This window comes from Hemiscyllium ocellatum, chromosome 10, assembly GCF_020745735.1.
Source record: "Hemiscyllium ocellatum isolate sHemOce1 chromosome 10, sHemOce1.pat.X.cur, whole genome shotgun sequence".
Taxonomy (NCBI): domain Eukaryota; kingdom Metazoa; phylum Chordata; class Chondrichthyes; order Orectolobiformes; family Hemiscylliidae; genus Hemiscyllium; species Hemiscyllium ocellatum.
This window is the reverse complement of record NC_083410.1, coordinates 109058674-109085828: the sequence shown is the minus strand read 5'-3', so window position 1 is coordinate 109085828 and position 27155 is coordinate 109058674. Positions and strand designations below refer to the sequence as shown.

Below are 27155 nucleotides of genomic sequence, written 5' to 3'. Positions count from 1 at the left end.
GACAGGAAAAGATAGGACACACAATTTCCACTGGTTGGGGATTCTAGAACTAGGGGCCATGGAATTAGAATTAGGGCCAGACCATTCAGAAGAGATGTTAGGAAGCAAAAGACTGATTAACATTTTGGAACTAAATTCCCACAAATGGCAGTGGGTGCTGCATGCATTATTAATTCTAAATCTAGGACAGATACATTTTTGCTGAGCACAGATATTCAGAGCCATGGGCAGTAAAGTGCAGCTAGGCCACAAGTCAAACATGGTCTCAGTGAATGGTAGACCAGACTTGAGGGGCTGAATGGCCAACTCACATGACACCATAGGAACGTGCAGGGGCGTTTCAGTGCCCGGCCGACGTCATCACGCCAGCAACACGCACGGGCGGGGCGCTAAACGCAATCAAGCGAGGATGGCAGCGCCGATTGGATAGAACCCACGTCAATCGGTCCACGGCGTGTTCCAATGGGCTGGGCGGGAGGGCGGGTGTTAAGGGGTGGGCACGTGTTGTTTTGGTGTTTTGATCCTCGGCGGACGCGGTAAAGGCGTTTGTCGCCGCTTTCTCGAAACCCCCCCTCCCCCCCCGGGGGCTCCATGGAGGAGGCGGCCCGGTGGCGGCGGCGGCGACATTGCTGAGACCGGGAGATCAGAGCAACCCAGCCCCCTCCCCCCATCATCAGTGTAAACACACGGAGACAACTGCGGCTCCGGCAGGAGCAGGAAGAGGAACCATGGCCTCGGTGAAGGTGGCGGTGAGAGTCAGACCCATGAACCTGAGGTCGGTGTCCCAGAGAACCTTCCAGAAGGCGGGGGATTGGGGGGAGGCGACAGGGATGGGGGGGGGGTGAGGGTTAGAGGTAGGGTTTGGGGGGTGAGGGGGATTGGGGGATCTGGGTTGTGGGTGATAGGGGGTGAGGGGGATTGGGGGATCTGGGTTGTGGGTGATAGGGGGTGAGGGGCATTGGGGGATCTGGGTTGTGGGTGATAGGGGGTGAGGGGCATTGGGGGATCTGGGTTGTGGGTGATAGGGGGTGAGGGGCATTGGGGGATCTGGGTTGTGGGTGATAGGGGGTGAGGGGGATTGGGGGATCTGGGTTGTGGGTGATAGGGGGTGAGGGGGATTGGGGGATCTGGGTTGTGGGTGATAGGGGGTGAGGGGCATTGGGGGATCTGGGTTGTGGGTGATAGGGGGTGAGGGGGATTGGGGGATCTGGGTTGTGGGTGATAGGGGGTGAGGGGGATTGGGGGATCTGGGTTGTGGGTATTAGGGGGTGAGGGGCATTGGGGGATCTGGGTTGTGGGTGATAGGGGGTGAGGGGGATTGGGGGATCTGGGTTGTGGGTGATAGGGGGTGAGGGGGATTGGGGGATCTGGGTTGTGGGTGATAGGGGGTGAGGGGGATTGGGGGATCTGGGTTGTGGGTGATAGGGGGTGAGGGGGATTGGGGGATCTGGGTTGTGGGTGATAGGGGGTGAGGGGGATTGGGGGATCTGGGTTGTGGGTGATAGGGGGTGAGGGGGATTGGGGGATCTGGGTTGTGGGTGATAGGGGGTGAGGGGGATTGGGGGATCTGGGTTGTGGGTGATAGGGGGTGAGGGGGATTGGGGGATCTGGGTTGTGGGTGATAGGGGGTGAGGGGGATTGGGGGATCTGGGTTGTGGGTGATAGGGGGTGAGGGGGATTGGGGGATCTGGGTTGTGGGTGATAGGGGGTGAGGGGGATTGGGGGATCTGGGTTGTGGGTGATAGGGGGTGAGGGGCATTGGGGGATCTGGGTTGTGGGTGATAGGGGGTGAGGGGGATTGGGGGATCTGGGTTGTGGGTGATAGGGGGTGAGGGGGATTGGGGGATCTGGGTTGTGGGTGATAGGGGGTGAGGGGGATTGGGGGATCTGGGTTGTGGGTGATAGGGGGTGAGGGGCATTGGGGGATCTGGGTTGTGGGTGATAGGGGGTGAGGGGCATTGGGGGATCTGGGTTGTGGGTGATAGGGGGTGAGGGGCATTGGGGGATCTGGGTTGTGGGTGATAGGGGGTGAGGGGGATTGGGGGATCTGGGTTGTGGGTGATAGGGGGTGAGGGGCATTGGGGGATCTGGGTTGTGGGTGATAAGGGATGCCGGGTTTAGGGGGTGAAGGGGATCGGGATGGGGGTGTGAGGGGTTTTGGGGATTGGGCAGTGAGGGGGATTGGGGATCTGGGTTGTGGGTGATCGGGGGTGAGGGGTTTAGGGGGAATCTGAGGTGGGGGGGATCGGGTTTAGGGGATCGGGGGTGTGAGGGGGATTGCGGGGAGGGTGTGAGGGGTTTAGGAGGATCAGGCATGAAGGGGATTGGGGTGTGGGGGGGGAATGGGTTGGTGAGGCGGTTTAGAGGGGTATCAAGGGTTGTGAGTGGGTGAGGGAGGGGGTGGGGATTGACGGGCTGAGTTAGTGATTTGAGGGAGATGAGAGACTGAGGCAGGGGATTATGAGGGAGTATGTTTTAAGAGTTGGTGGAGTGGCAGGTTGAGAGATTATGGGGGCTATGAATCAGTGACTGCGGGGATTTAGAGACGCAGAGGGGTTTGGGTTAGTGAATGAGGAAGGGCTTGGTGGAGGAGAGATCAGCAAGTGGGGAAGGTGATAGGGCAGACACTGTGGGGTGGGGTGAGGAGTGGGAATAAGGCAATGGTGAAAAGCTGAGAGATGGGGTAAGGAGGAGATGAGATAAGGGCGAGAGCAGAACGCTGAGGGAGAAGCGGTGGGAAAGGAAGGTGCAGATTATTTGGGGAGTGCCAGTTTATTCAGAGCAAGGCAAAAACAAAAACAAATTGCCATCACATCAATAGCAAAGGATGACAATGTCTGAAAAATCTTATTCGTTCTATTAGTTGGTCGTCTGCACATTAGTTTGGGGTTAACTCATTCCCCTCTCTTCCTTTGTTTTGGGATGTTTTTTATAATCCAACTTTCATTGCCTATCCTCATACCCAAATCTGGCTAAGTGGCAAACATCGCTGCTAGATGGTCCTGTGGCATGTATTGTGACTTTTAAAAGTGCTACATGAATATATAAACTGGTGTCTTCTACCTTGGGAAGTTGCTAAACAAAACAGAAGGGTTTGTAAGCTACTACTGAATTTCTATGAGTTTTTGTTTTGTACATCAGCTGATCTGAAAGGTGCAAAGTCAATTGCAGGGAAACACCTCCTCTGGCTGTATTGACACATCAGAAGTGTACAGCACTTCAACACTGTGGCAAGCATGACGTGTAAATCAGGTGACCGGGCTATGAAACAAAGTGGAATGAGTCTGTTTGATGTCCAGGATACTATACTGAGGTTTTGCAGTGTGACTTTTGTTTATTTTTCTTTTAAGCAAAATAACCCCAATACTTTAGATCAAGTGGAGATCTTTTGTATTGATTTATTTCATTTACGTGGTTGAAACCAAGATTTAATAGATTACTAAAAGCGAGCCATAGTTACAATTATCTTTCAAATGCTGCACGTCATTAAAAATTAAAGTTGAGCCTTATTAAACTCTAAATTGTGCTGGCTCTGCATTACATCAGGGCAAATGTGTGCTAGTTTTCTGTGTTTTGTATACAAGTATTGGGTACAGTTACAACATTTTAAAAAGGCTTACGGATGGGTATGTGAATTGCAAGGGTTTAGAGGGATATGGACCAAATGCTGGCAAATGGGACTAAGTCAGATTAGGATGTTTGGTTGGTGCTGATGAGTTGGACCGAATGATCTGTTTCCATGCTGAACAACTCTGATTCTGTGCACATCTATTCCTTTGTTCCTGTGTTCAAATGATGTGCCCTGACGCTAAGTTTCACATCCTTTTATAGAGCACATGGCTAAGAACAGACTTCCATTTTCATGCAGTACGTATTATCCTCACAGCAGATGAATTTTTATAAACATCTTTCCAGGCCTTTTAATCTCTGGAGTAAAGATCATGTATGACTGATCACTGGGTTTAATCATATTGTCGATAAGCATTTGATACTTTTATCAGTCTAGATTGCTGTAGATCCAACAGGTTGTTGGAATGTTACTTGATACTGCTTGTCAGTTAAGAAAATGGCTCAGATCCCAGAAGCTTTTCTATACAAAAACGCAAGATTTACACTCAGTCCAGTTCTGATTTTTTTAAAGGGGAATAATGTGTACTTTAATAAAATTTTATTATTGTTCCAGTCATCCGTTCAAATCAGATTACTTATGGTTCTGTTACACAGAACAGCTCTGTAATAATAGTTAAGAAATCAAGATGCAAGCAGACATTATTAGATATTGGGATTGGATCAACATCTGCGCATTCCATCGATTTCTGTAGAGACCGCAAAGTGGAGTAGTACAAATGCCAAAAGCCTATGCAGAAGAATTTGATTAAACAAGAGAATAGAACCTTTAAAAGTAGAGCGAGGTGACTCATGGATGAAGTTAGGCAACACTTCTTTTAAACAGAGGAGTGCAAATCTAGAACATGGTCTTCACACCTTCTCTAGTTTGAGGTTCGGGCAGGTGCTGGGGAGGCAATTGGAAGCATAAAATTTGAGTTTCATAAATTTTCTTTGGCTAAGGGTATTTGGGGTGGTCTGTTGGATAGAACAGTCAGGGTCTAATTGAATAGCAAGGGAGTGAATGTAATTTTTTTCTTCTTTACAGTTTATGTAGTTTATTGGTGTTATTGTTCTGTTATCCAAAAACTACTAAAGATACTTCTTGCCAATTCAACAAACTAAATCCAGTAATAAGAAATTTTGATCTGTGGACAACATGATATCATTAAATGTTGGGCATGAAGTCTGTTTGTCCGAAATCAGTGATCTAGAGCCAGCTTACAGCATCGTGTTTAGTACTCTGTGTAAGAGAAACTGGTTGTGTGAAGATTTACAGGCAAAACAGGGAGCTCATTAACTAAGTTATATTACAGATTTTACTAGTGCTACATTGTGAATCTGTAAATTCAGTAATGCAGAAATATGGATGCTGGAAATATGAAATAAAAGAAAATGCAGGAAATACTGGCAGCAGGTCAGGTCCTCTGAGTATTTGAGTATGCTCAGCCTTTCTGTTACTACTGTAAATTTAGCATTTGTTGGGTTGCACTTGATAGTAACCAAAATGGTTATAAAATTTAAGTTGCCTTTTCTGTTGTGTTGCACCTGTGAACTGATTCAAAGTGCAGTTAATCCTAAGAACTTTACCAGATTCCCCCATGACCTGAGTAAAAGTTCAAAATTAATTGATAAGTTAGAAATCTGTTGTTCAGAATTTAAACATTCGTCCTGTAGTAATGTTGAAAATAGGTTGTGTGTATTTCAGAGAGCATTTCAGTCCCTTGTTGATGTGTTGTCAAAATAGTTCGTATTCCATGTTATCATATGTTTATTTCACATGCTGTTGCAAGGGAATAGCATGTGCTCTTGATGTCGGAAGGTAGGTAGTTGGTTGAGGCCATAAATATCTGAACATGTGATCTAATAGTCCCCTGAATGAGGAATCAAGTTACACTTGAACAAGACAAAGGTCATGACACTACTTAAAATGTATTTACTTCCATTATTGTATATTTTCATTGTCTTTTTGGATCGTCAAAGCAAGTGCAAACTAACATGTGGATTTTTCATGGATTTGTAATAAATGGTTTGCAGACTGAATGTATAGGATACTGTGAATGGGAATACTGCAGTGATGATGATAGGGCCACTTATCCAGCATCAATTTCTAGATGAGCAGGATGGTCCTCCAGCTAAATATTGGGAAGACTGTCCACCAGAGACTGTCCCTCTCTGTCTCTGGCAACTGTCTGAGGCAGAGCCAAATGCTTTGTGACCCTTGTATTATCTTTAAATGTGAGGTGAGCTTTTGCCAACGCATCCATGTCGTCACTATGACCAACCATTTCCACCTCAGTAGCATCATTTGATTCTGCCCCTACCTGAGTCAACTGCTACTGAAATTTCCATCCTTCGCTTTATTTCCAAACTTGGTTATTCTAATTCACCAATTTCTGTTCACACGAACTTAAAAAAAAATCAAGGATGATAACAGTTTATTGAAGCTTATTCCTAACTTTTTCAACTTGGAATCCATGAGATTTGAGCATTTCCCCTGTTGCCTCTTCATGGATTTATGCTTTATCAAAGTAAAAGTGATTCATCCAGACTTGTGCTTATAAATTTACAGAGAAGTAAATTTATTATCTTCTCATTCTTCATTCCTAGCTTACTTTGAAGTAGTATCTAAGTTTACCTTCTATATTTCATTTACTGGTTTTTATATTTCACTGAAATATGCTCTTGAACCTTTAAATCTCTAAACTGGACATAGATCAGAAGTACACCACTTGGTCTATCGAATCTACTCTGCAATTCAATGAGATTGTGGCTGATCTGGTAATCTTTAACTCCACTTTACTGGTTTTTCTCTGTAATTCTTGATTCCCTTAATAATTAAAAATCTGTCTATCTCAACCAGGAATCTATTTAACAACCCAGCCTTCAGTCTGGACAGCATGAGGTGTTCTTTCAGCAGTAAGGTACAAAATTGATTGCTGTGTCATTAGAACTGTGTCCATACTGTATTGGGCATTGAGTGTTACTATCTCTTGTCCGATGGTTAAAGCTATTAATCAGTTTCAAAATAATGAATGATTCCCAAAATATTAATGAAAATCTTATGTGAGAATTGAATTTGATCTTTTCAATCGCTGAAACAGTGATGTCGTATAATACAACTTTTTTCACCTGCTTTCAAATTCAGATGATAGGCTCTGGTCTGGAATGGCACAGTGGACACAGTGTTTCCTGGCTTCCCCCGCTCCTGTTTGTTAAACACTAAGTTTGAATGGTAGTGTATGTTATAAACTGTATGCTTCATAAAGCTGCTTAAAATGCAAGTGCAGTCTGAATCCTGAGCTGCAGCTCAATCTGACATTGAAGTGAAGCAGAAGAGAGAATATTGACACCCATTTTATACTACATGAGTTTAATGATGTAGAACCAAAGCTTGTATTACTAATGTATTTTTAGATTGCTAGACTCTACCAACAGTAACACTAAAGTTTGTTGAGGCAAAGTGCCAAATTAACTCCTTAACATATATCTTTAAAGCGTGATTCAAACATAGAGCACAGCAGTTTAGCAAGTATTTAAAAAAGAGCTGATTTTGTTACTGTTACCCTAATTGTTTTCTTATTTTGTAATTATTTCTCTACAATTTTGAAAGTGATAATCTGGGTGACGGAAATGTGAACTCAACCAATGAAGAAACAAGCAACCCAGGACTTATTTCCAAAAATGGTTCTAACAGAGAGCAGAAAATAAGCACATGGGTGACGGAGATATTTTTGTTTTTTTTTATTTTGCCCAAAATATACTTCAATATATTTGTGTTGTTATGAATGTGGAAAAGTTGATATTTTGGATTCTTGCTGCAATTCTTGTCAAGCTTAATGTTATTTGCATTTGCTTTTGCTGGTGAATCAGTAAAGGTAATTATTTAGGGTAGTAGTGGAAAATAATTCAACAAAAACTCTATGTATTAAATTAACATTACACTCTGTTCTTTCTTTTACACCTATAGTATTTGGATGCTGATAGCAATTTAATCCTTTGATTTCTGGGATAAAGAAGTGCAGGTCTTGCATATCCATGCCTCATTCAATACCTCACAACTGACCTGGAGAGTCTCAAATGCATGTTTCCTACCTGAGTTGTCATGGAATTGATTGAATTTTGCAAATCTTTGCCTGTAGGAACCTTGTGACTGTATAACTCCAAGAATGATTTGGAGGTGCCAGTGTTGGACTGGGGTGTACAAAGTTAAAAATCACACAACACCAGGTTATAGTCCAACAGGTTTAATTGGAAGCACACTAGCTTTCTGAGCGACGCTCCTTCATCAGGTGATAGTGGAGGGCTCGATCGTAACACAGAATTTATAGCAAAAATTTGCTGTGTGATGTAACTGAAATTATACATTGAAAAATTGATTGTCAAGGGTGAGAGGGGAAAGATATAAAAGAGACTTAAGGGGCAACTTTTTCACACAGAGGATGGTACGGGTATGGAATGAGCTGCCAGAGGAAGTGGTGGAGGCTGGTACAATTGCAACATTTAAAAGGCATTTGGGTGGGTATATGAATGGGAAGGGTTTGGAGGGATAAGGACCAGGTGCAGGCACGTGGATCTAGATTGGTTTGGGATATGTGGTCGGCATGGATGGGTTGGACCTATGCTAGCAGTTACTTTTAAATTTATCATTACAGTATGTTACATCCTGGAGTGTGAAACACTAGCGTTTCCGTTCACCCAGCCAGTTTACTCCAAGCATGGAAAATGTTGGAGAAACTTACCAGGTCTGGCAGCATCTGTCAAGAGACGAACAAAGCTAACATTTCGAATCTAGTACGACTCTCCTTCAGAAGTGGGAGGGATTGGAAAATGATTTTTATTTTTCTGACAGCGATGAAGGAAGAGCTAGAGGAACAGATTCTGTTGAGGTCCAGTGCAAAAGACAAAACAGTAGCTAATTGTGCTGAAAGAGAAATAAATATGAAGTGGATGTGCTGAGTTTTCCCAACATTTTATGTTTCAGATTTCTCGCATCTGCAGGATTTTGCTTTCATTGGGAGTTTTCATAGGGTAGATTGAGGTGAAGATGAGCAGAATTCTAGCTGTCTTCAATTCATCAGCTCTCATCGTTTCTCACAATTTTTTGTACCTAAAATTATTTTTTGTACTGCATTTTTATTTAAAAAGAAATGAAATAGGACAGATTTTTGTAGATCTCCCACTTACTGCCTTCAATAGACAGACTGATCTCTGTGCCAGCTGATGTCATTGTTACTGAGGAGAGTCCAGTTTGATTTCACTGGATATACAGCATTTTAATTATTTCATCTCCACAGACTTTGATCACATGGCTAGCAATAAGTTTCTGAACTCTCGGATAATTTCTGAATTGGGATTGAAAGCAAACGTTGGTTTTCTTTTTGTAGCAAACCTTGGTTGTCACGAATTAATTGCATTATTTTAAAACTTGAACCATCAGTACAGTGGCTGGTACTTTTTTTTTTGAAGGTAGTTGAAGGAGTTATTAATAAATGTTTCCTATCTGGTCTTTCACATATTTGTATCAGCTACCAAATACATTTAATTCTTTGCATCGTTTTGGAGGTTTTTGATCTCTTTTTGTGCACTTTAATCGTGATGAATGGATTAGTGGGAGCTGTAGTGATGCCATAATTGTATCGGTTTGTGTTTGTTTATCTCCCACTTCCAACAAAACTGCATTTTGAGAATTGAGTCAAGTGAAATGAGGAAGGGGATGAAATCAGTGTTAATTTATGAGTCACAGTTTGCAAAGTGGATTGTGGGCCCAAGTAGGGTTGCACAGTAGTCGGTTAATGAGCACGAAAGGGAATGGATGATGAGAAGTAGTTTGGACAAAACTGTACTTGGATATAATGCAAATGTAATGGGTAATAGCATTGTAACTATGGGAGCCAATGTATAGTGGAAAAATAGAGAATGAGTGAGAATAGTAAAATAAAGAGCCTGATTAATTGAAACCTGGCGTTAGTGATAGAGGAGGATTGATGGTTGTATTCCGAAAGATGCGAACATAGCCAAATGTAAAGCCATTTGTTCTGTAACTAGAAATTATTTCTTGTTAAAGATCATAGTTTATGGACAAGTAAAGATTTTTCTTTATATGTTCATGTTTCATCTATCTCCATTTTTAACAAGAAATTTCAGTATAAACTGTGAAATACATTGCTGTATAATTCATGCAGAACATTTTAATTATATAGTTGCTTCTTGAAATATTTATAAATAAAATTGATAATGGACTTTCTACGGCCTATTAAATCGAAAGTTTTTAAAAATGTAATTGTATTTATTAATTTTTTTTGTGCAGAGAAAAAGATTTGGATGCCAAATGTATCATACACATGGATGGAAACAAAACAGCAATCACAAACTTAAAGGTATAACATTTCAGAATAGTATTTGCTCGCTCGCTCTCTCTCTCTCTCTCTCTCTCTCTCTCTCTCTGTGCTAATGTATTGAGAATTGTCCATTTGATATTTCTCAGTCAATTTTATGGAATAAATTGGACAATGTTGTTTGGAAATTGTCATCTTGTTGCAGTAGCTCAGTGAGTTAATAACTGGAAAATGCAGAGATCTGTTGGTGAAGTTGCAGCTCGCATTTGTAAATTGGCTACATTGTTTACGGATATGCACTTGTTACTTTTGAAGTGTCTTGATATTCATGCCTGCATTTCTGTGGAAACCTGATTCTATGAAACTACCATTTGGAGACAGTTTTCTGTCATTTCAGAGCCAGCACCTCCATTTTCCCCATCGCAAGTGGTGATCTGATTTGATTGCTCTTTTAAAGCAGCTAATTATGTATCATCTACTTTTAAGCTTTTAAAGCTAGCATTTTTGTATTACTCCTATTAGAATTGACTTGTTATTTTAAAAAGAACATTTTATATGTAAAGGGCAAAAAATGCAAGAGTGCTTCCTGTGCAAATCTGCTAACCCTTCCTGGGGTTCAGTCGGGGGTGGAAATGATCATGACAAATGTCCATTGTTGTGCATTGGATGTATTGATGTGGATGAGCTGTATTAGCTTTAGAGTGACTGGTTTGGTTAAAGCAAACTAAAGCTTTGGAATGATTTGGAGATGCCGGTATTGGACTGGGATGTACAAAGTTTAAAAATCACACAACACCAGGTTATAGTCCAACAGGTTTAATTGGAAGCACACCAGCTTTCGGAGCAACGTTCCTTGAGTGTTGCTCCGAAAGCTAGTGTGCTTCCAATTAAACCTGTTGGACTATAACCTGATGTTGTGTGATTTAAAGCTTTGGAACAGTGAGTGGATTGCTCCAAAGGTAGTTGAATCTGCCCTTGGAACTTAGATTACCACATTAATTTAGGAATCAGTGTCATCTGTCTTCCTTTTAAAAAAAAATGTGGCCAACAGCAGAGAGCTTGTGAATAGCTTTTTCAAAAAAGAGAGGAAAATTTTACCCTTCTCTTCTATCTCAATGTACTAGTAGCAATTTTCTAAATATTGTATGCAGTCATTACATGCTAAGTTAGGTATATGGTGAAAGTTGTCACGTGCAGTAATATGGGAAAATTATAAAACAGCTTGCTCCTCACCTATGTTCAAATGTTTTATATGCTCTGTTAATAAGAGCCACTTGATTCTCTCAAAAGCAGCATGGGAGCAATATATATTTAAGTTTTTTTGATTTGTGGAATATTATGTAAAGTCTAGACAAGGATTATTCTAAAACTGGCCTAATTGGAAAACTATACTGAGGAACTAATGTATCATAAAACTTTCGAATGCTTTACATCAGAAAATTTTGTCCTGAAATAATTCTTGCTCAAATTTGAAGGCTTGGTAGCTGTTGGAAAAGCAAAACAGGGACATACTACTCTAAAGAGTGACTGGATGTAGGTGCTTCCCTCACCTTAGGGATTTCTAGTGCAAGCATCAGCCCATCTAGAGAGATAGTGATATTGGTGTGGCTTTACAAAGCTAAGGGCCTTGGAAGATTGTGCTGCTTTTTAATATTATTAATAAATAATTTACAAACCAGTGGAATGTGTGTTAGTTTCCAGTTTTATATGCACGATTCCACATGTGATTGATGTGATTCTAGCTTTCATCAGCATGTACCATCTTAGTACCATTTGATCTCAGAATCTTAATTGTCTCTTTTGTCTTGCCTACTCCTTTCTTTTCTTAGCTGTCTCTTTCCTTCAAAATCCCTGACCCTAAAAGATTAGCTCCTGGATATTTGACCATGAGTTTAACACCAACAGCTCCTTGAAAATAGCATTCTGATTAGTACCAGCTTACCACAAATGTGTACCTAGTGTAAATGTTGAACTACAGTCAAAAGTGCTTTGCTTTGAAATTCATGTCCTTTATTTTGCCTTTAATTTTGAGTAGACTTATGCAGCATCTTACAGTAGGCTCATTGTGAATGTCGCATGTAAACTTCAAAACTGTTCATGATGGTATTAAGTGTGTGTCCTTTTAATGCAGTGTTGTTGCTGAAATGTTCAAATTCAATTAAAATTTAAAAGTTCATATGTGATCATTTCAGAGAATTCTTTTTCTCTCCTCCCAATAGATCCCAGAAGGAGGTTCAGGAGATTCTGGACGAGAACGGCTAAAAACATTTGCCTATGACTATTCTTACTGTTCTGCTGATTGTAGGAGTCCCAAATTTGTCTCCCAGGAAAGGGTATGTTTTTCTTTGAATAAATGAATTTTATTTCTCCATCAGAAAAGATCTACAGGGATGTTGCCAGAATTGGAGGCTTTGAGCTATAGGGAGAGGCTGAATAGGCTGGAGCTGTTTTTCCTCGAGCATCTGAGGTTGAGGGATGACCTTAGAGGTTTATAAAATCATGAGGGGCATGGAGAGAGTGAATAGTCAAGGTCTTTTCACTAGGGTGGGGGAGTCCAGAACTATAGGACATAGGTTAAATCTTTCCCCTCTCACCTTAAAAAGGGACCTAAGGGGCAATCTTTTCATGCAGAGGGTGGTGTGTACATGGAATGAACTCCCAGAGGAAATGGTGGAGACAATTACAACATTTAGAACTCATCTGGAAGGGTACATGAATAACCAGGGTTTTGAGGGATAAGTGCTGGCAAATGAGACGAGATTAATCTAGGATATTTGGTTGGCATGGACAAGTTGGACCGAAGGATCTGTTTCTGTTTTGTACACCTCTATGACTCTATAACCCAGAAAATAATTTACAGGCATTGGTCATAATATGAAGTACTTAACATAAGCAGTGTATGTAGGATGGAAATCATGTAGCACAGCAGATGGTTTTTCCTTGTGTCTCCATGTTTCCAAAGTTCCATGTTTGAGTCCCTCTCCAGGACTTGATATATTGGTAATGTAACCAAACAGGATATGGGTGATAAGAGCAGGAGAGATTCCTGGTCAGCCATGTGATAGAAAGAAAGTTGCTACCTTTACCATCAGTATCTGTGGCTCTGGATTACGAAGTGCATGGAAAAGTCTGTGTTGTTGCAGCAACTCCAAATTCCTTGAGGTGTTGGGGGTTCAGTTGGTTGAATGCCTGATGTGATTTGATTACCAACAGTGCAGGGGATGATTGGTGTTCAGGCCAATGTGGATTTGGGACCTGCTTCCTTGCCTGTTGGGGGTGTGAACCGTGGCACTCTAGGTACAACTTGTGGTGGGGCTGCGAACTTTTATACAGGATTGAGTGTGCACTTGGGAAAACGTTGAATGATAAGAGAGGTAGGAATTTTTGAAGAGCACATTCCAAACAAGATTCGTTTGTGATCCCTTGTGATTTTAAAAAATATTGTTGTAAGTGCAGTTACATCATTTATGGAGGGATGCAGGTGACATTGCGTGTGCTGCCACATCCACTGGATAGTATCATGTGGATAGTGGGCGTTCTGCAATTCTGCTGTAATATCTTTGGAAGACAACTTGGAAACAGAGATTATTTGTTAAACAGTTTTCCTGAGCTGATCAGGAGATGGAAGGTTTGGTTGTTCACTCGAGGCTGAGGGATAGACTACTCAGCCCTGCTGGCACTTGACATTAATGATCAAGGCCGAGGGTGGCTTACTGCCACATTTTATATCTCTGCTGGCTTTCTCTGTCTGATTTTTTCGCTCAGACCTGGGGAGCCAGTGGCTGGTGTCTGAGGTCTGGGAATGATTTGAAGTGTAGAAATCTGCTTGATTTCTCCATCTTCCATCACTACTGAGGCTAATTCTAGGGATTCCCTGGTGAAGGGATGGTAATTGACCCTAGGACACTGGGGGAAGACCTATTGAATGCTTTTTCAGAATAGATTTTGAGTTTGAGCTGTTACTGGGTAGAGGAGATACCCACTTAAGTAAAGAAACTTTGATCCAAGCCAGTGATCTTAAAGAAAAATTGGACATAGATTTTCAGGTGCCCCTTTAAAACGTTTGATCCTTCTGTAGCTGTTATCATAGATTTTGCAGACTGACAGCAACCAATAACTAATAACCATGATTACATGATTGTAGCTTAGGAATAAAAATGGGGAATAAAATGGTTTTTTTCTGCAAGATAGAATTGCAGTGTATTTTCTTTGCCAAGACATTGTCGGAGGAATAGGGAATTACTGATAGCATCTTTTGGATATCCATGGCTAACACACGTGTGTGCTGATAGTCTCACCCCATCATTACAATCACAAAACTGGGTTGTTATCTGAATGAGTAAAGGCATTCATGTTGGGTGGGATTAGCAAAGGACAACAAACAATATACCCATTTTGGCTGAGGAATATTAGAATTCATATTAGAAGGCTGTGTCACCAGTGCAGAACCTCTGGTGGGATAAAAGAGACTGGAGGGCCACTGGTTCTTACAGAGGAATCGAACTGGAGGAAGTGAAAGAATTGAGGAGGAGCAGTTGCTGCATATGAATGAACAAGAAACGTTTTAAAAGTGAGGGGTTTAGTTTTGAGCTGATAAAGGAAAGGAGGAAGTAAGTATAACCTTCTGTCATCAGTCCATGACTAGTGAGCTGGTCATATGTAATTTTCTGCCAGTTACCATACCAGTAATAGGTGGTGCAGTACAGCTGTACCACAGCAGTTACCACAGCACTCTGTTCTGTGTTGCACATTATAGTGTAATCTGCTGGAAGGCTAAAATATAAGTGATTAATTTTTGTTTATTTTAAACTTCATCTTTTTTTTTCCCACACAAAAAAAATCAACACACATTTAAGTTGGTTGTGATAATTAATGTGTACCTGATGGCAGCTAGGCTGTGCATTTTTCATTTTGAAAGTCTGAGTATTGTGAACAAACAAAAGGGCCAAACTCTAGCGAAGAAGTGAAAGTGACTGCCCTTTATGTAAGCTGTTAATACACATGTTGTAGGCTTGCAGGCCATTATTGGCAGAACAGCTGGACCAAGCCTTGCCTACAACTCATCAGTGCACGCCCATTCTGAGCTTCCAGTAATAATCGTTATACTGACATGCATTCAAGATGAACCACTACCTCAAACCTCCAGGCGTTGAATTAAATTCACAAGTATATTTAGTATTGAAAAATAACTCTTTTTCCTTTTTGTTATACAAGCTCCTATGAAGGACGCGGGAGGGGAGTATTTTGTTTGGTTAATCAAATGCCTGATAACATTGTTTAGTCAAGCATCAGGACCTTGCGATCTTGCCGGATAATCCAATATTCGGATAATTGAATGCCAGATAATCGAGGTTCCCCTATATATGCAATTATTGCTCTCCCTGGTTTGATATTTTGTAGTTATTTAAGAATTTATAAGTTTTGTATATTTAAACTCAGGTGAACCACACACACAACAGTCTATACATTGTGATCAGTTAGCTCAGTTGGCTGGATGGGTACAGAGTGATGCCCACAGCATGTATTCAGTTCCTGTACTGGCTGATGTCAGTGTGAAGTTCCTTTGTTCTCAACATTGCTGATCACCTTAGATGAGGTGACCATTGGGTTAAACTTATCACCAGTCATTTTTCTCTCTGAGAGTGCAGTCCTAGGATCCTCTGAGACTATTGTGACTTTACCTTTTGTTTTGTTTAGGGCCTGTTTGTTTATATATCAGTCTGAAGAGTGGGATGGGAAGCCAGAAACCAAATGTGATCCTGTATTCCATTAATTTTGTCCTGCTATCTCAGCTGTTGCCCTAGTTTGAGTCTCAATCTTTAATTGTTTGACTGTTTTGATTCAAGTGGTTTGTTGTGTGATGGTTCAGTTACTTTTATTGTTAATATAAAGGGTAAGTACTCTTGAAAGAGTTATACCACTTATACTGACGTCTATACTGGAGGCCAAGTAATATGAACATTAGTCTGTCCCTGTCATATGGAGAATAATAATCCTTTTCTTATAGGTTTTCAAGGATCTTGGGACTGATGTCCTTAAAGCTGCCTTTGAAGGCTATAATGCATGCATATTTGCTTATGGGCAGACCGGATCTGGCAAATCCTATACAATGATGGGAAACCCGGTAAGATATTTGTGATAATCAAATGGGATAAGTATATTGGTTATCTTTTCCAATACCTGAACCTAGTGGCATAGGCACAGAACAAAGCTTGGGGATTGAGCCTTCCCCAATTTGATATTAAATTATGTAGTTTGACTGGTGTTTCAAGGCTTGCTATAATGTATTCTTCGCAAAAAACAAGTGTATACCTCTTTAATGTATAAAAGTGAATACCTTTAAAGTAACATCTCTTTACCCCTGTGTTCCTCCTTAAATCCTACTTTTTTTGATCAAGTTTTTGATTTTCCAGTTTGCTATCCCTTTGCACCTCAGCAGTATTTTGTTTTATGATGTTCCAGTGAAGTGTGTTGGGATGTTTTTGTTCAATGAACAGTACAAATAAAAGTTGTCGCAGAAACCGTTCCAAATTGTATGTGCAATTCATCTTCCTGTTTTCTCACTATTTGGTGGTTTTGATTGTGCTCCTAGTATGGCAATTGGTTCTTTTATTATCTGTTACCTCAACTGAAACAGACATGGTAAATTTTCTACTGGTCTTACTCCACTTTTATTAATAATACATTTGTTTTTACTGAAAATTCGTTGTTCAGAGCTATGACCTTAGTTATTCCTAACCTGCCAGAAAGTTTTCATCAAAACAAGAGCAGCACCAGCTCTTTCCAATTCAGTTTGATTCTTTGTTCAATATTTCATTTGCCCTGAGATTCAAACGTCAAGTGGTCTTTTTCCCTTCTTTTTGTTTTCTTACCCTTATGTTGGCTTTCCTTGAGCTATGTCAAATTTTCCTAAAGTATATATTATCAAGCCCTCACTAGGGTGACTATTTTGACTTTATTGTTTTGTTATGCAATTGACTTTACTCTCTGTAAGCTCTGATTTTCTTCTTTATCAGCTTTGGCTAGTTCAACTCCTCCCATCCTGCATTATTTACCTCTCAATGAGAACATTGGTATCAGTTTGGTTTAGATGCTGTCTGTTTTGAGCTTCCTCTACCTCAGGAATCATTCAGTGCCCTAGAAATCTTCTATTCCACACAGATGTGCCAAATATGTTTTACTAATTGAGCTGCTGTTTTGCTAGATTTTTTTTTAAGGTTTGCATAAATAACAACAGGAAAGTGAAATAATTGGATACATCAATACAGTCATTGAATACAGCAGGGTTCAATTAATGATTTGGATGAAGGAATTGAATGCAGTATCTCCAAATTTGCAGATGACACTAAGCTGGGTGGCAGTGTGTGCCGTGAGGAGAATGCTAAGAGACTGCGGGGTGACTTGGACAGGCTAGCTGAGTGGGCAAATACTTGGCAAATATAACATATGGATAAATGTGACATTAGACACTTTGGCAAAAAACAGGAATATCTGCCTGGTGGCAGTTGAGGAAAAGCTGAAGTGTAACAAGACTTGGGTGTCATGGTGGAATGGTCGCAGAACGTTGACATGCAGGTGCAGCGGGTGTTGAGGAAAGCTAATGGCATGCTTGCCTTCATAGTAAGTAATTTAAGTATAAGAGGAGGGATATTTTGCTACAGTTAGAGAGTCTTGGTGAGGTCATATCTTGAATATTGTGTGTAGTTTTGGTCGCCTAGTCTGTGGAAGGACATTCTTGCTACTGAGGGAGTCTATCGAAGGCTCATCAGACTGATTCCTGGGATGGCAGAACTGAGGGGGGATCTCATAGAATCATAAATACCTGATGAGTGAGACTAGACAGGCTACATGTGAGAAGAATGTTCCCAATGTTGGGGAAGTCCAGACCTAGGGTTCACAGTCTAAAATAAGGGGTAAACCATTTAGGACTAAGATGAGGAAGAGTTGTGAACCTGTGGAATTCTCTACCACAGGAAGCTCTTGGGACCAGTTCATTAGATATATTCAGGAGGGAGCTGGATGTGGCCCTTGTGGCTGAAGGACTCAAGAGAAATGGAGAGAAAGAGGGATTGGGTGATGGAAATTGTATGATCAGCCATGGTCAAATTGAATGGTGGTGCAGGCTTGTAGAGCTGAATGGCCTACTCCTGTAGCTATTTTCATTGTTTCTGTGTTTTCTATCAGAGAGTAAACTTGACATCCACATCACTCCTCGGTCGTAGACAATCATAGAATCGTACTGTACAAAAGAGGCCCTTCAGCACATCGAGTCTGAACCACTAAAAATATTCCACTACCTAATCTAGTCGTGGTTTCTGAGTTAGGCTTTTTGAGACTTTATAAATTATGATACTTCAGCTGCTCATCCCAGTAAGTTTTTTTTTAAAAGGTTGAGGTTTCCTGCCTCAACTACCCTCTCAGACAGTGCATTCCACAATCACACCCCTCTGGATGAAAATGTTTTTCCTTAAATCCCCTTTAAACTCTCTGCCTTTCATTGTTAATAACAAGGGGATACAGTTTTTAAAATCTATTGTATATTCTACTTTAGGATGATGCAGGCCTCATACCTCGAATTTGTCAAGGGCTGTATGACAGGATTGCAGGGAGGTCTAGGTGGGATGAAGCTTCATTTCGCACAGAAGTAAGGTAGGAAATTAGAATTTTTTTCCTTTGGAACAACAAGATGGTGCACAGTAAATTTTGCATTAGCTTTCCCTTGAATAGCATGTGTTAGACAAAGAAAGTTGATAAACTGAAGGCTACTCTGAAAGCTCAACAGTCATTTTCTTCAGAACCAGCAAAAGGCCTGCACTAAAGCATCACTTTGCGTTTGCTGCAATCTGGCAAAATTATTCACAGATGGCAAAGTATTTTTAAAAAATCTATGACTTTGGCAGCTGTTGCTTTTCAAAGATTTTAAAAACAAAGAAACAATCATGGCAATGCAGAGCAAGTCACTTGGTATGTCCACAGTAGGAAGACAAGTGGAATCTGCATTCGATGACATCTTTCAGTCAAAGCAGAACCTGAAGGACTCTGAATATTTCTCACTGCAATTTGATTAATCTACCCTCGTGATGGGCATAATCCAGCTAATTGATTTTGCATGCATTGTTTTTAGAACCGAACAACTAAAAAAGGATCTTCTCCCTCTTTTTACCTCTTTTTAAAGCGAGATCTATGTGAGGATATCTACAACAAACTGAAAAGTTACATGCTTGAGGAAAACATTCCAGCCGAGAAATTGGTTTCCATCTGACTGGTGCCAAGTACGGCTGTGCATAACTGCAGGCTTTATTGCATTTTGCAGAAATTGTCCTGTTTTGGTGGGTTTTTTTGTCAATTACTACCATTATAATCTTTAAGAAAGTGAGTAAAGTTGTGGGCATTTCTCATGTAATGAAAGTTGTTGAGATTGTAAACTCAAGTCAAGCTTCAGCCTCTTAGCACCATTTGTTTAAATCCTTACTCAATAGCTCAATGCTGTGGGCAACGAGCTAACCCTCCATGCTGATGTGAAGTGGTTATGTCTTGGGGCGTTCCTGCAAAGATCTTCAGATTTGATGCCTGAAATTGACACTTTTTGTTTAAATTGTTTAAAAGAGTTGTGCAGTGAGCTGTGAGGTAATGCGTGGTTGCTCGATTTGACATTCCTTGCAGACACAATGTCAAAACTGAGCAAGCTGAACTGTGCATTATCTGATGCATACAAATAGAAACTGAGTCTGTGGTCCTCCTAATAAAATAAAACATTGAAACAATTCCATAGTTGGAAAAAATGCTGGAAAAAAATGTAAACCAAAGAAAAATGGTTTCACCCAGAAAACTTGTTCAGGTGTGTACAGACGTTTTCAGAGGAATTCAACAGGTGATTTCAGGAGTTAGATATGATGGAACAAATTGTCATGATAGAAACCAGGTGAATCCGAGTTCATCTGACAAGAAAATTGGGATCCTGGAATGATTTGATTAATCTTTAACTTTTGTGAAAATCCTGGAAATAATGGGGCCGAAGTATCAGTGCGCTTTTCTCAAGTGGGTTGTGTCACATACTTGAGGTATTGTAAATTATATTTGTAACCTGTAAAGTATTGTAAAATGGTTTATTTCTTTCACAAAACAGCTACCTGGAGATTTACAATGAGCGAGTAAGGGATTTGCTCAGGCGGAAATCAACCAAAACGTACAATTTAAGAGTGAGGGAACATCCAAAGGAAGGTCCATATGTAGAGGGTAAGAATGTATCTATAAGAGAAAATTCAAACTTAAGAAATATTAACTGTAGATATTGCATGTTTTGACTCGAATGGAGACACAGCTTACGAAGTTGCCAATCCAAATTGATTACAGGAGAATCAGCTTTGGTTTTGATGTTATATTATACAGTATAATGTGTTCACTGCATATAAAATTTAAATGTCAGTTGGCACCTCCTTCAAGGTGAACATGAAGTGCAATGAGGAGGAGAAAGTGAGGACCGCACATGCTAGAGATTGGAGTCAAAAGTGTGGCACTAGAAAAGCACAGCACATCAGGCACGTCCAAGGAGCAGGCGAGCCAACGTTTCGAGCATAAGGTCTTCATCAGGAATGTGGAGAGGGCCCAAGGGCGCCGAGAGATAAATGGGAGGGTGGTGGGGCTTGGGAGTTAAGGTTGGAAGGAAGATGGACATGTTAGGACAGTTCAAGAGGGTGGTGCCAAGTTGGAGGGTTGGATTTGCGATAAGGTGGGGGGAAGGGAGGTGAAGAAACTGGTGAATTTGACATTGATGTGATGTGGTTGGAGGGTCCCAAGGCGGAAGATGAAGTGTACTTTCTCCAGTTGTCAGGTGGCTAGGATTTGGCAGTGGAGGCGGCCCATGACTTGCATGTCCTTGGCGGAGTGGGACGGGGAGTTGAAGTGGTCGGACACAAGGCGGTGGGTTTGTTTAGTGTGCGTCGCGGAGATGTTCTCTGAAATGTTCCGCAAGTTGGCGTACTGTCTCCCCTGAAGAGAAATGAAATAACAAATGAAGAACAGTGCTAATAAGGACCATGAGTTGTTTTGCCTCAGGAGTAGTAGTTGCGATTGCAATTAAGAGAATAAAAAATATCAATGCGAACTGCTGATGCTTGTCTTGGAGACAGACAAGCCCATACATGACCTTTTTCCATACAAGTTGCTTCCTTGTAAGGCTCGAATTTAGATTTCCTTTCAGTGTAATGTTTCTAGCATTTATCATGTGCAAGAATATTTAACACCATTTTTTTGGCTCCCTTTTCCTTTTATTCCACCTACTGCTTAATAAAGGTATGTTTCTAAATATAGTGTAATTATGAGTTGTGGCTGCAACCATTTGCGTGACTGCTGAGCAATTAGCTGTATTTCTGGATTACAGCTGTATTTTTTGGAGAGGCTTGTGGAGACCATGAATCGAGTCAACTCTTGTCGAGCACCTAATCCGACGTGCTTTTGTAGCCATGGTGTTGATATGGCCGGTTATGCTGAACTCCCTAGTCAGTGATGTTCACTTTGCCCAAATATTGCGTGCAATATTGGGATGTTGCGTGCAATTCTGGTCTCCTTGCTATTGGAAAGATGTTGTGAAACTTGAAAGGGTTCAGAAAAGATTTACAAGGATGTTGCCAGGATTGGAGGATTTGAGCTACAGGGAGAAGTTAAATAGGCTAGGGCTGTTTTCTCTGGAGCATTGGAGGATGTGGGGTCACCTTTTAGAGGTTTATAAAATCATGAGGGGCATGGATAGGATAAATAGACAGTCTTTTCCCTGGGGTGGGGAATCCAGAACTAGAGGGCATAAGTTTAGGGCAAGAGGTGAAAGATATAAAAGAGACCTACAGTGCAACTTTTTCATGCAGAGGATGGTACGTGTATGGAATGAGCTGCCAGAGGAGGTGGTGAAGGCTGGTACAATTGCAACATTTAAAAGGCATCTGGCTGGGTATATGAATAGGAAGGGTGTGAAGGGATATGGGCCAGGTGCTGCCAGGTGGGACTAGATTGGGCTGGGGTATCTGATCGGCATGGACAGGTTGGACCGAAGGGCCTGTTTCCATGCTGTGCATCTGCATGACTCTATGACCTATCGCGGAAGCCCGAAACTGCAGATACCCGTGAACCCATTCATTTAAGTGGAAAACTCACCTTCACGGATGCCCCCAGCCCCTGGTTCTGGAACATTCCCTGTAATAACCTGGTAAACCGCAGAAATCGGACCCATGGATATGTCGGTCAGCCTGTACTTGACTCTCTCTCAGCAGCTCGGTGGGAATAAGCCCGATATTTCTTTTAGAAAGAGTTTAATAGAGAGGCACTGAATATTATCGCTGGTGTTTGCAACCCCACCGCAAGACCGATCAATTGACCACTGTAGTTTATATAAATTAGTTTTAAATTGTTAATTTAATTCATTCATCATAGAATAAATAAGATGAAGTTGTTTCCCCTGGCATTGAGCCAACCTCTGAGGTAATTGGCAAAAAAAAGCCTTTGGCGAGGTGAGGAAAGCAATCCGTTCCCGTGATCTGGAATGCACACCTTGGTATGGTGGCAAGAGTGGATTCAATAGCCACTCCTGGATATGTGCTTAGAATAAAAGACTTGTTGGATTGAGAACAATTTACTGGGTATTAACAATAGTTTTTCTTTTCAAAACATGGGCCAACTGGCTGCCTTTACAGTCATCTTTTACAATTTGCTGTAATGCAGATAACCTGTTCTGTTCTATACAAGGATTTGAATTGATCAGACTGCGTTTATTAAACTTGGACTTATGAATGTCTTCTTATGCTGCATTTATTTTATAAGCATCCTTGTCTTGTGCATTTAGATTTATCAAAGCACTTGGTGCAGAATTACAGCGATGTGGAAGAACTCATGGAAGCTGGAAACATCAATCGAACAACTGCTGCCACAGGGATGAATGATGTCAGCAGTCGTTCCCATGCCATTTTCACCATCAACTTCACTCAAGTGAGTCATCTGAAAACAACCTTTAATGGATTCACTTTTATCAAGTATCTTGTCAGCCTGAAGGAATAACTGTCAGTTGTTACTCTTGAGACATTAACGAGAGCTAAGTATTGTAGGTTTCATTAATGAAGTAGGAAGGCAAAAGCATTTCTATCATGTTTTATGGTGATTAGTATTGCACATGTGACATTTGCTGGAATTTCCTAAGGGCAAATTGTAAGTTGAACTCACCTGGTTGCTCATTCAATGTTTTGAAGAGTGACTTCCAACCAAATTTAATTCTGATAACCATTGTTAAGTTGCGAAGCTATCTTCCAAACAGTTTTCAGTCAGTGTCATCTTTTAGAGCTTATTGTGTCTATTGTTTTGATCTTAACACTTCCAGTGCTATTTAAAATGGAAAAGGTCCGTTTGGTTAAACATTTTCAAAATTGTCATGAAGTCTGCATTTTGTTCCTTTACCCTTTGTTTCAAAAATAAAGGGCATCAGGCCCAAGTAATATGATTAATCGCATTACTGTACAACTGCCCTATTGCTCCCTGCTTTAGACATTTTAAAAGTGTTCTGTCCTTCGCTTGTGCAGGAGTTAAATTTCTGAGATACCTAGTATATTTTCTGTATTGGCACTGTACACAAGTTATTCCTATTTAATGAGACATATCATTTTCTCTGATTCTTTACATGAAAAAATTGTTCAATAAATATTTCTCATGAAGAAATAGTGTAATCACAATCATTTAAATCCCTTTTCTGGAAAGACTTGCAGGCTGCCTTAAAGAATGTGAGCTAGGTTTAGTTTCTGTTCATAACTAGTTTCAATTCTGTAGTCATTATAGTGCAGAATTGTTGTTGTTGTTGTTGTTGTTGTAGGGTAGGGTTTTCCTCCGACACATTCAAATTGTTTTGCACATTAAACGTAGTTCCTGCAAGCTTTGCTTGATATTGCAGATTTAGTTTAATAATTACTCGTTCATTACAACGTTGGCCACTTGAAATTGTGTAGGGTGCCATGATCTCTTGACTGGCTGTGATGGCAGAAAATGTCATTAAAGCAGACTACAGATCGTTGGCATAAATATGCAGACTTATTTATAACTGGAGTATTTCCAATAAACAGTGATCTATTGGTCTGCCCCCATTTTTAAATTACAATACACTAGTATATTGGAATGTATAAACTGGAAAAACTAACTGAGATCTATCTGGCTGTTTCTAGGGCCCAGTACGTCAGATTGCACAATACCTATCAATTTTTTTCTTTGTGCATTTGCTGAAACTGCCAACAGCAAATTTAAGAACCAGTACACTCCATTTCCTCATCTGTCCATTTTATGTACCTTGTATGTGAAGTAATTAAATCTTCAAGAAGGCATGCCAGCAAGCTTGCTTTCTTATTTTACCCAGCTTTCTCATCTGTTAGCACTTTATAAGCTAATTAGTGCTCTGAACATGTCTTGATAATTTCCCAAAATAGTTGACTTAACCCAGTCTCTTGGACATCTCCACTTCTAGTCTGATTCACGGGTGAGGGAAAACAGTTGTAATTTTCATTACATTTCCTTTACACTTATATCTTTTACTGTGCGTCTTAAAGAGAGTCATTGTGATGGGTGCTGATTTACTTTCTTAATTGAAATCCTAGGCCAAATTTGATGCTGAGATGCCTTGTGAAACTATTAGCAAGATCCACTTGGTCGATCTTGCAGGAAGTGAAAGAGCAGATGCTACAGGTGCCACTGGCGTAAGATTGAAAGAAGGAGGGAATATTAATAAGTCTTTAGTCACATTGGGAAATGTTATATCTGCTTTGGGTAAGATCTTTTATTCCAGTTTTTCTTGAACTGCGTATAATCTTGAAACAATTTAAAAATTGTTAAAAGTAACTGACTACCATGGGTTTGAACTTTTACTGCGTTCTGTTTTTACAGCTGATTTGTCTCAGGATAGGACAAATTCTCAAGCAAAGAAGAAACAAGTGTTTGTGCCTTACAGAGATTCAGTTTTGACTTGGTTATTGAAAGACAGCCTTGGTGGAAACTCCAAAACCATTATGATTGCCAGTAAGATTTTTGTTTTTTTAATGCTTGCATTTCAAGATCAACATATTTATTGTATTGTTAAGCCTGTTAGTTACTCCAAAAATAAAAGTTGTTACTAACTGCATGACACCGAATAATACAACCAGTTGCGAGTTGGCTGAGGTCTGTCCATGCCAATTTTACTCAATATATCTACCTTCAGAGAAGGATTTAGATCGGTTCCAGATATTGATTTTTGATATATTTGTGAATTCATTCTTGATGCATGTCTAACCTTGAACAGGCCTCGCTCAAATGGTACCTCTCCAGGGTGGGTGGGATGTTAAACAAAACAATTGTATAAATAAGGAAGCATTGTGTGGGAACTCTAGAAAACATGTTGTATTTTACGGAAGTGTAATGGGAGTCCCTTGTACGGAGTGATTTAATTTCCAAATCGACAAATATATTTTTCTTTTAGTTTTAACTCTTCTTCTGCCAACTTTGAACATCATCTTAATATCTGGTGCCCTACGTGAGATCAATTGTTAAGCAACCAACGGGTAAAAAGAAATGCAAGTTAAGGCTAGTGTCTAGAACTTTAACCCACCTAGCTTAATATTCAACAGCAAATGCAATTTCCTTTTCAACTTTCACTCCACTTTTTATCATATTACATATTCAAATTTCCCTGCTAAGGACTTCTAAGTCAGAAGTCACACGAAACAGGTTATAGTCCAATAGGTTTATTTGAAATCACAAGCTTTCAGAGCATAGCCCCCTCGTCAGGTGAAGTCACCTCCACATCAAGGACCTCTTGAACATTACCCTTCCCTGGTCCCAAGGCTCACTAATTTGACTACCTTGAAATATTTTTCCAGGTTAATCTTACTTATACTGTTTAATAATAATGACTTCTATTTATATATTCTTTTTACACTGTAAAATGCAGTGGGACATTTTGCTAAGGGATAATCAAAGAATCTGTAAGACACGTTGCTTAGATTCTTTCAGATTCAACTTTAATTTTTCTGATGTTTGATGACTGATCCACTATGTGTTTGGGTACAGCAATTTAGACGACTATCCAGTACCCCTTTCTCTAATGCCCAAGAGTGTATCAACCAGAATTTCTCATCTCCAAATCTGTACAAACTAGTGATTGTAAAACCTCAGGATGACTTACTTTGCATATGGTTTAACTGTACTACCTATCTATCCCAGTATTATTTTTTCTCTCACTTTCCATGCCAAACATTCCTCAAAATCTGCTTTTCTGACCAAACTTTTGTCACTAAACCTAATAATATTGCCTCAGAAGCTCAATGTCAGACAGTGCTTGACAAGGCTCCTCTAAAGAGCCTTAATGGTGCTATACAAGTATACACAGATATTAGAAAATTTTGTATTTGTTTGAGTGTTAAATTGCAATTCATCTTTGTCTTGCTGTAGTATAATGGATCAAAACCATACAACACAATACAAGCCATTTCCCCCATGCTCTTTTCATTGGTGTCTAGAAATTTAATGGTTTGTTCTTGTGTTGACATCTCTTGCACAGATCAGAGACACGAGTGCATGTCTTGACCATTGTTTCTAAGTTATAGATGCCGTCCTGATTGCAAGATCTAACTTGCTTTGAATTCTCCTGCATGTAACCTGTTCCATACCGGGGCTACTTTTTATTGTTAAAAGTTTAAGGCTTTCTCTGCATTCAGTTTGCCAATTAGTTTAGCTTCATAATGGAAGTGGCCAGTGTGTGACAATACATGAGATTCATGAAGCCCTTGAGGTCAACAAAGGACCAATCCACACTACTAGAGGATACTTAGATATCATCAAGGTCAGTGGCGACCACCATTGTTTTGCCACTGGTTGTGAAATTCACCTTCATGTTATTTCAGTCCACACTTAATGGTGTAGGGTGTAGGTTTGCTCGCTGAGCTGTAGGTTTGATTTCTAGACGTTTTGCTACCTGGCTAGGTAACATCATCAGTGGCAACCTCCAAGTGAAGCGAAGCTGTTGTCTCCTGCTTTCTATTTACATCTTTCTCTGGGATGGGGTTCCTGGGTTTTGTGGTGATGTCATTTCCTGTTTGTTTTCTGAGGGGTTGATAGATGGTATCTAGATCTATGTGTTTGTTTATGGCGTTGTGGTTGGAGTGCCAGGCCTCTACGAATTCTCTGGCATGTCTTTGCTTAGCCTGTCCCAGGATA

The 27155-nt window shown here is 40.5% G+C and overlaps 1 protein-coding gene across 2 annotated transcripts in view; it reads left to right on the top strand.

The window, feature by feature from the left end:
• Positions 1-541: 541 nt before the first annotated feature.
• The window catches only part of kif16ba (kinesin family member 16Ba), a 130666-nt gene continuing 104052 nt past the window's right edge, over positions 542-27155 (top strand). The window contains exons 1-9 of one of the 2 annotated variants that reach the window (XM_060831852.1): positions 542-775; positions 9917-9986; positions 12164-12277; positions 15952-16068; positions 18496-18593; positions 20071-20180; positions 22777-22919; positions 24563-24731; positions 24849-24980. In XM_060831852.1, the coding sequence (XP_060687835.1) occupies positions 729-775; positions 9917-9986; positions 12164-12277; positions 15952-16068; positions 18496-18593; positions 20071-20180; positions 22777-22919; positions 24563-24731; positions 24849-24980 (1000 nt within the window). In that variant the 5' untranslated portion in view covers positions 542-728. Of the gene's footprint in view, positions 776-9916; positions 9987-12163; positions 12278-15951; positions 16069-18495; positions 18594-20070; positions 20181-22776; positions 22920-24562; positions 24732-24848; positions 24981-27155 lie in introns of those variants that run through there. The other variant, XM_060831853.1, reaches the window with a different exon arrangement.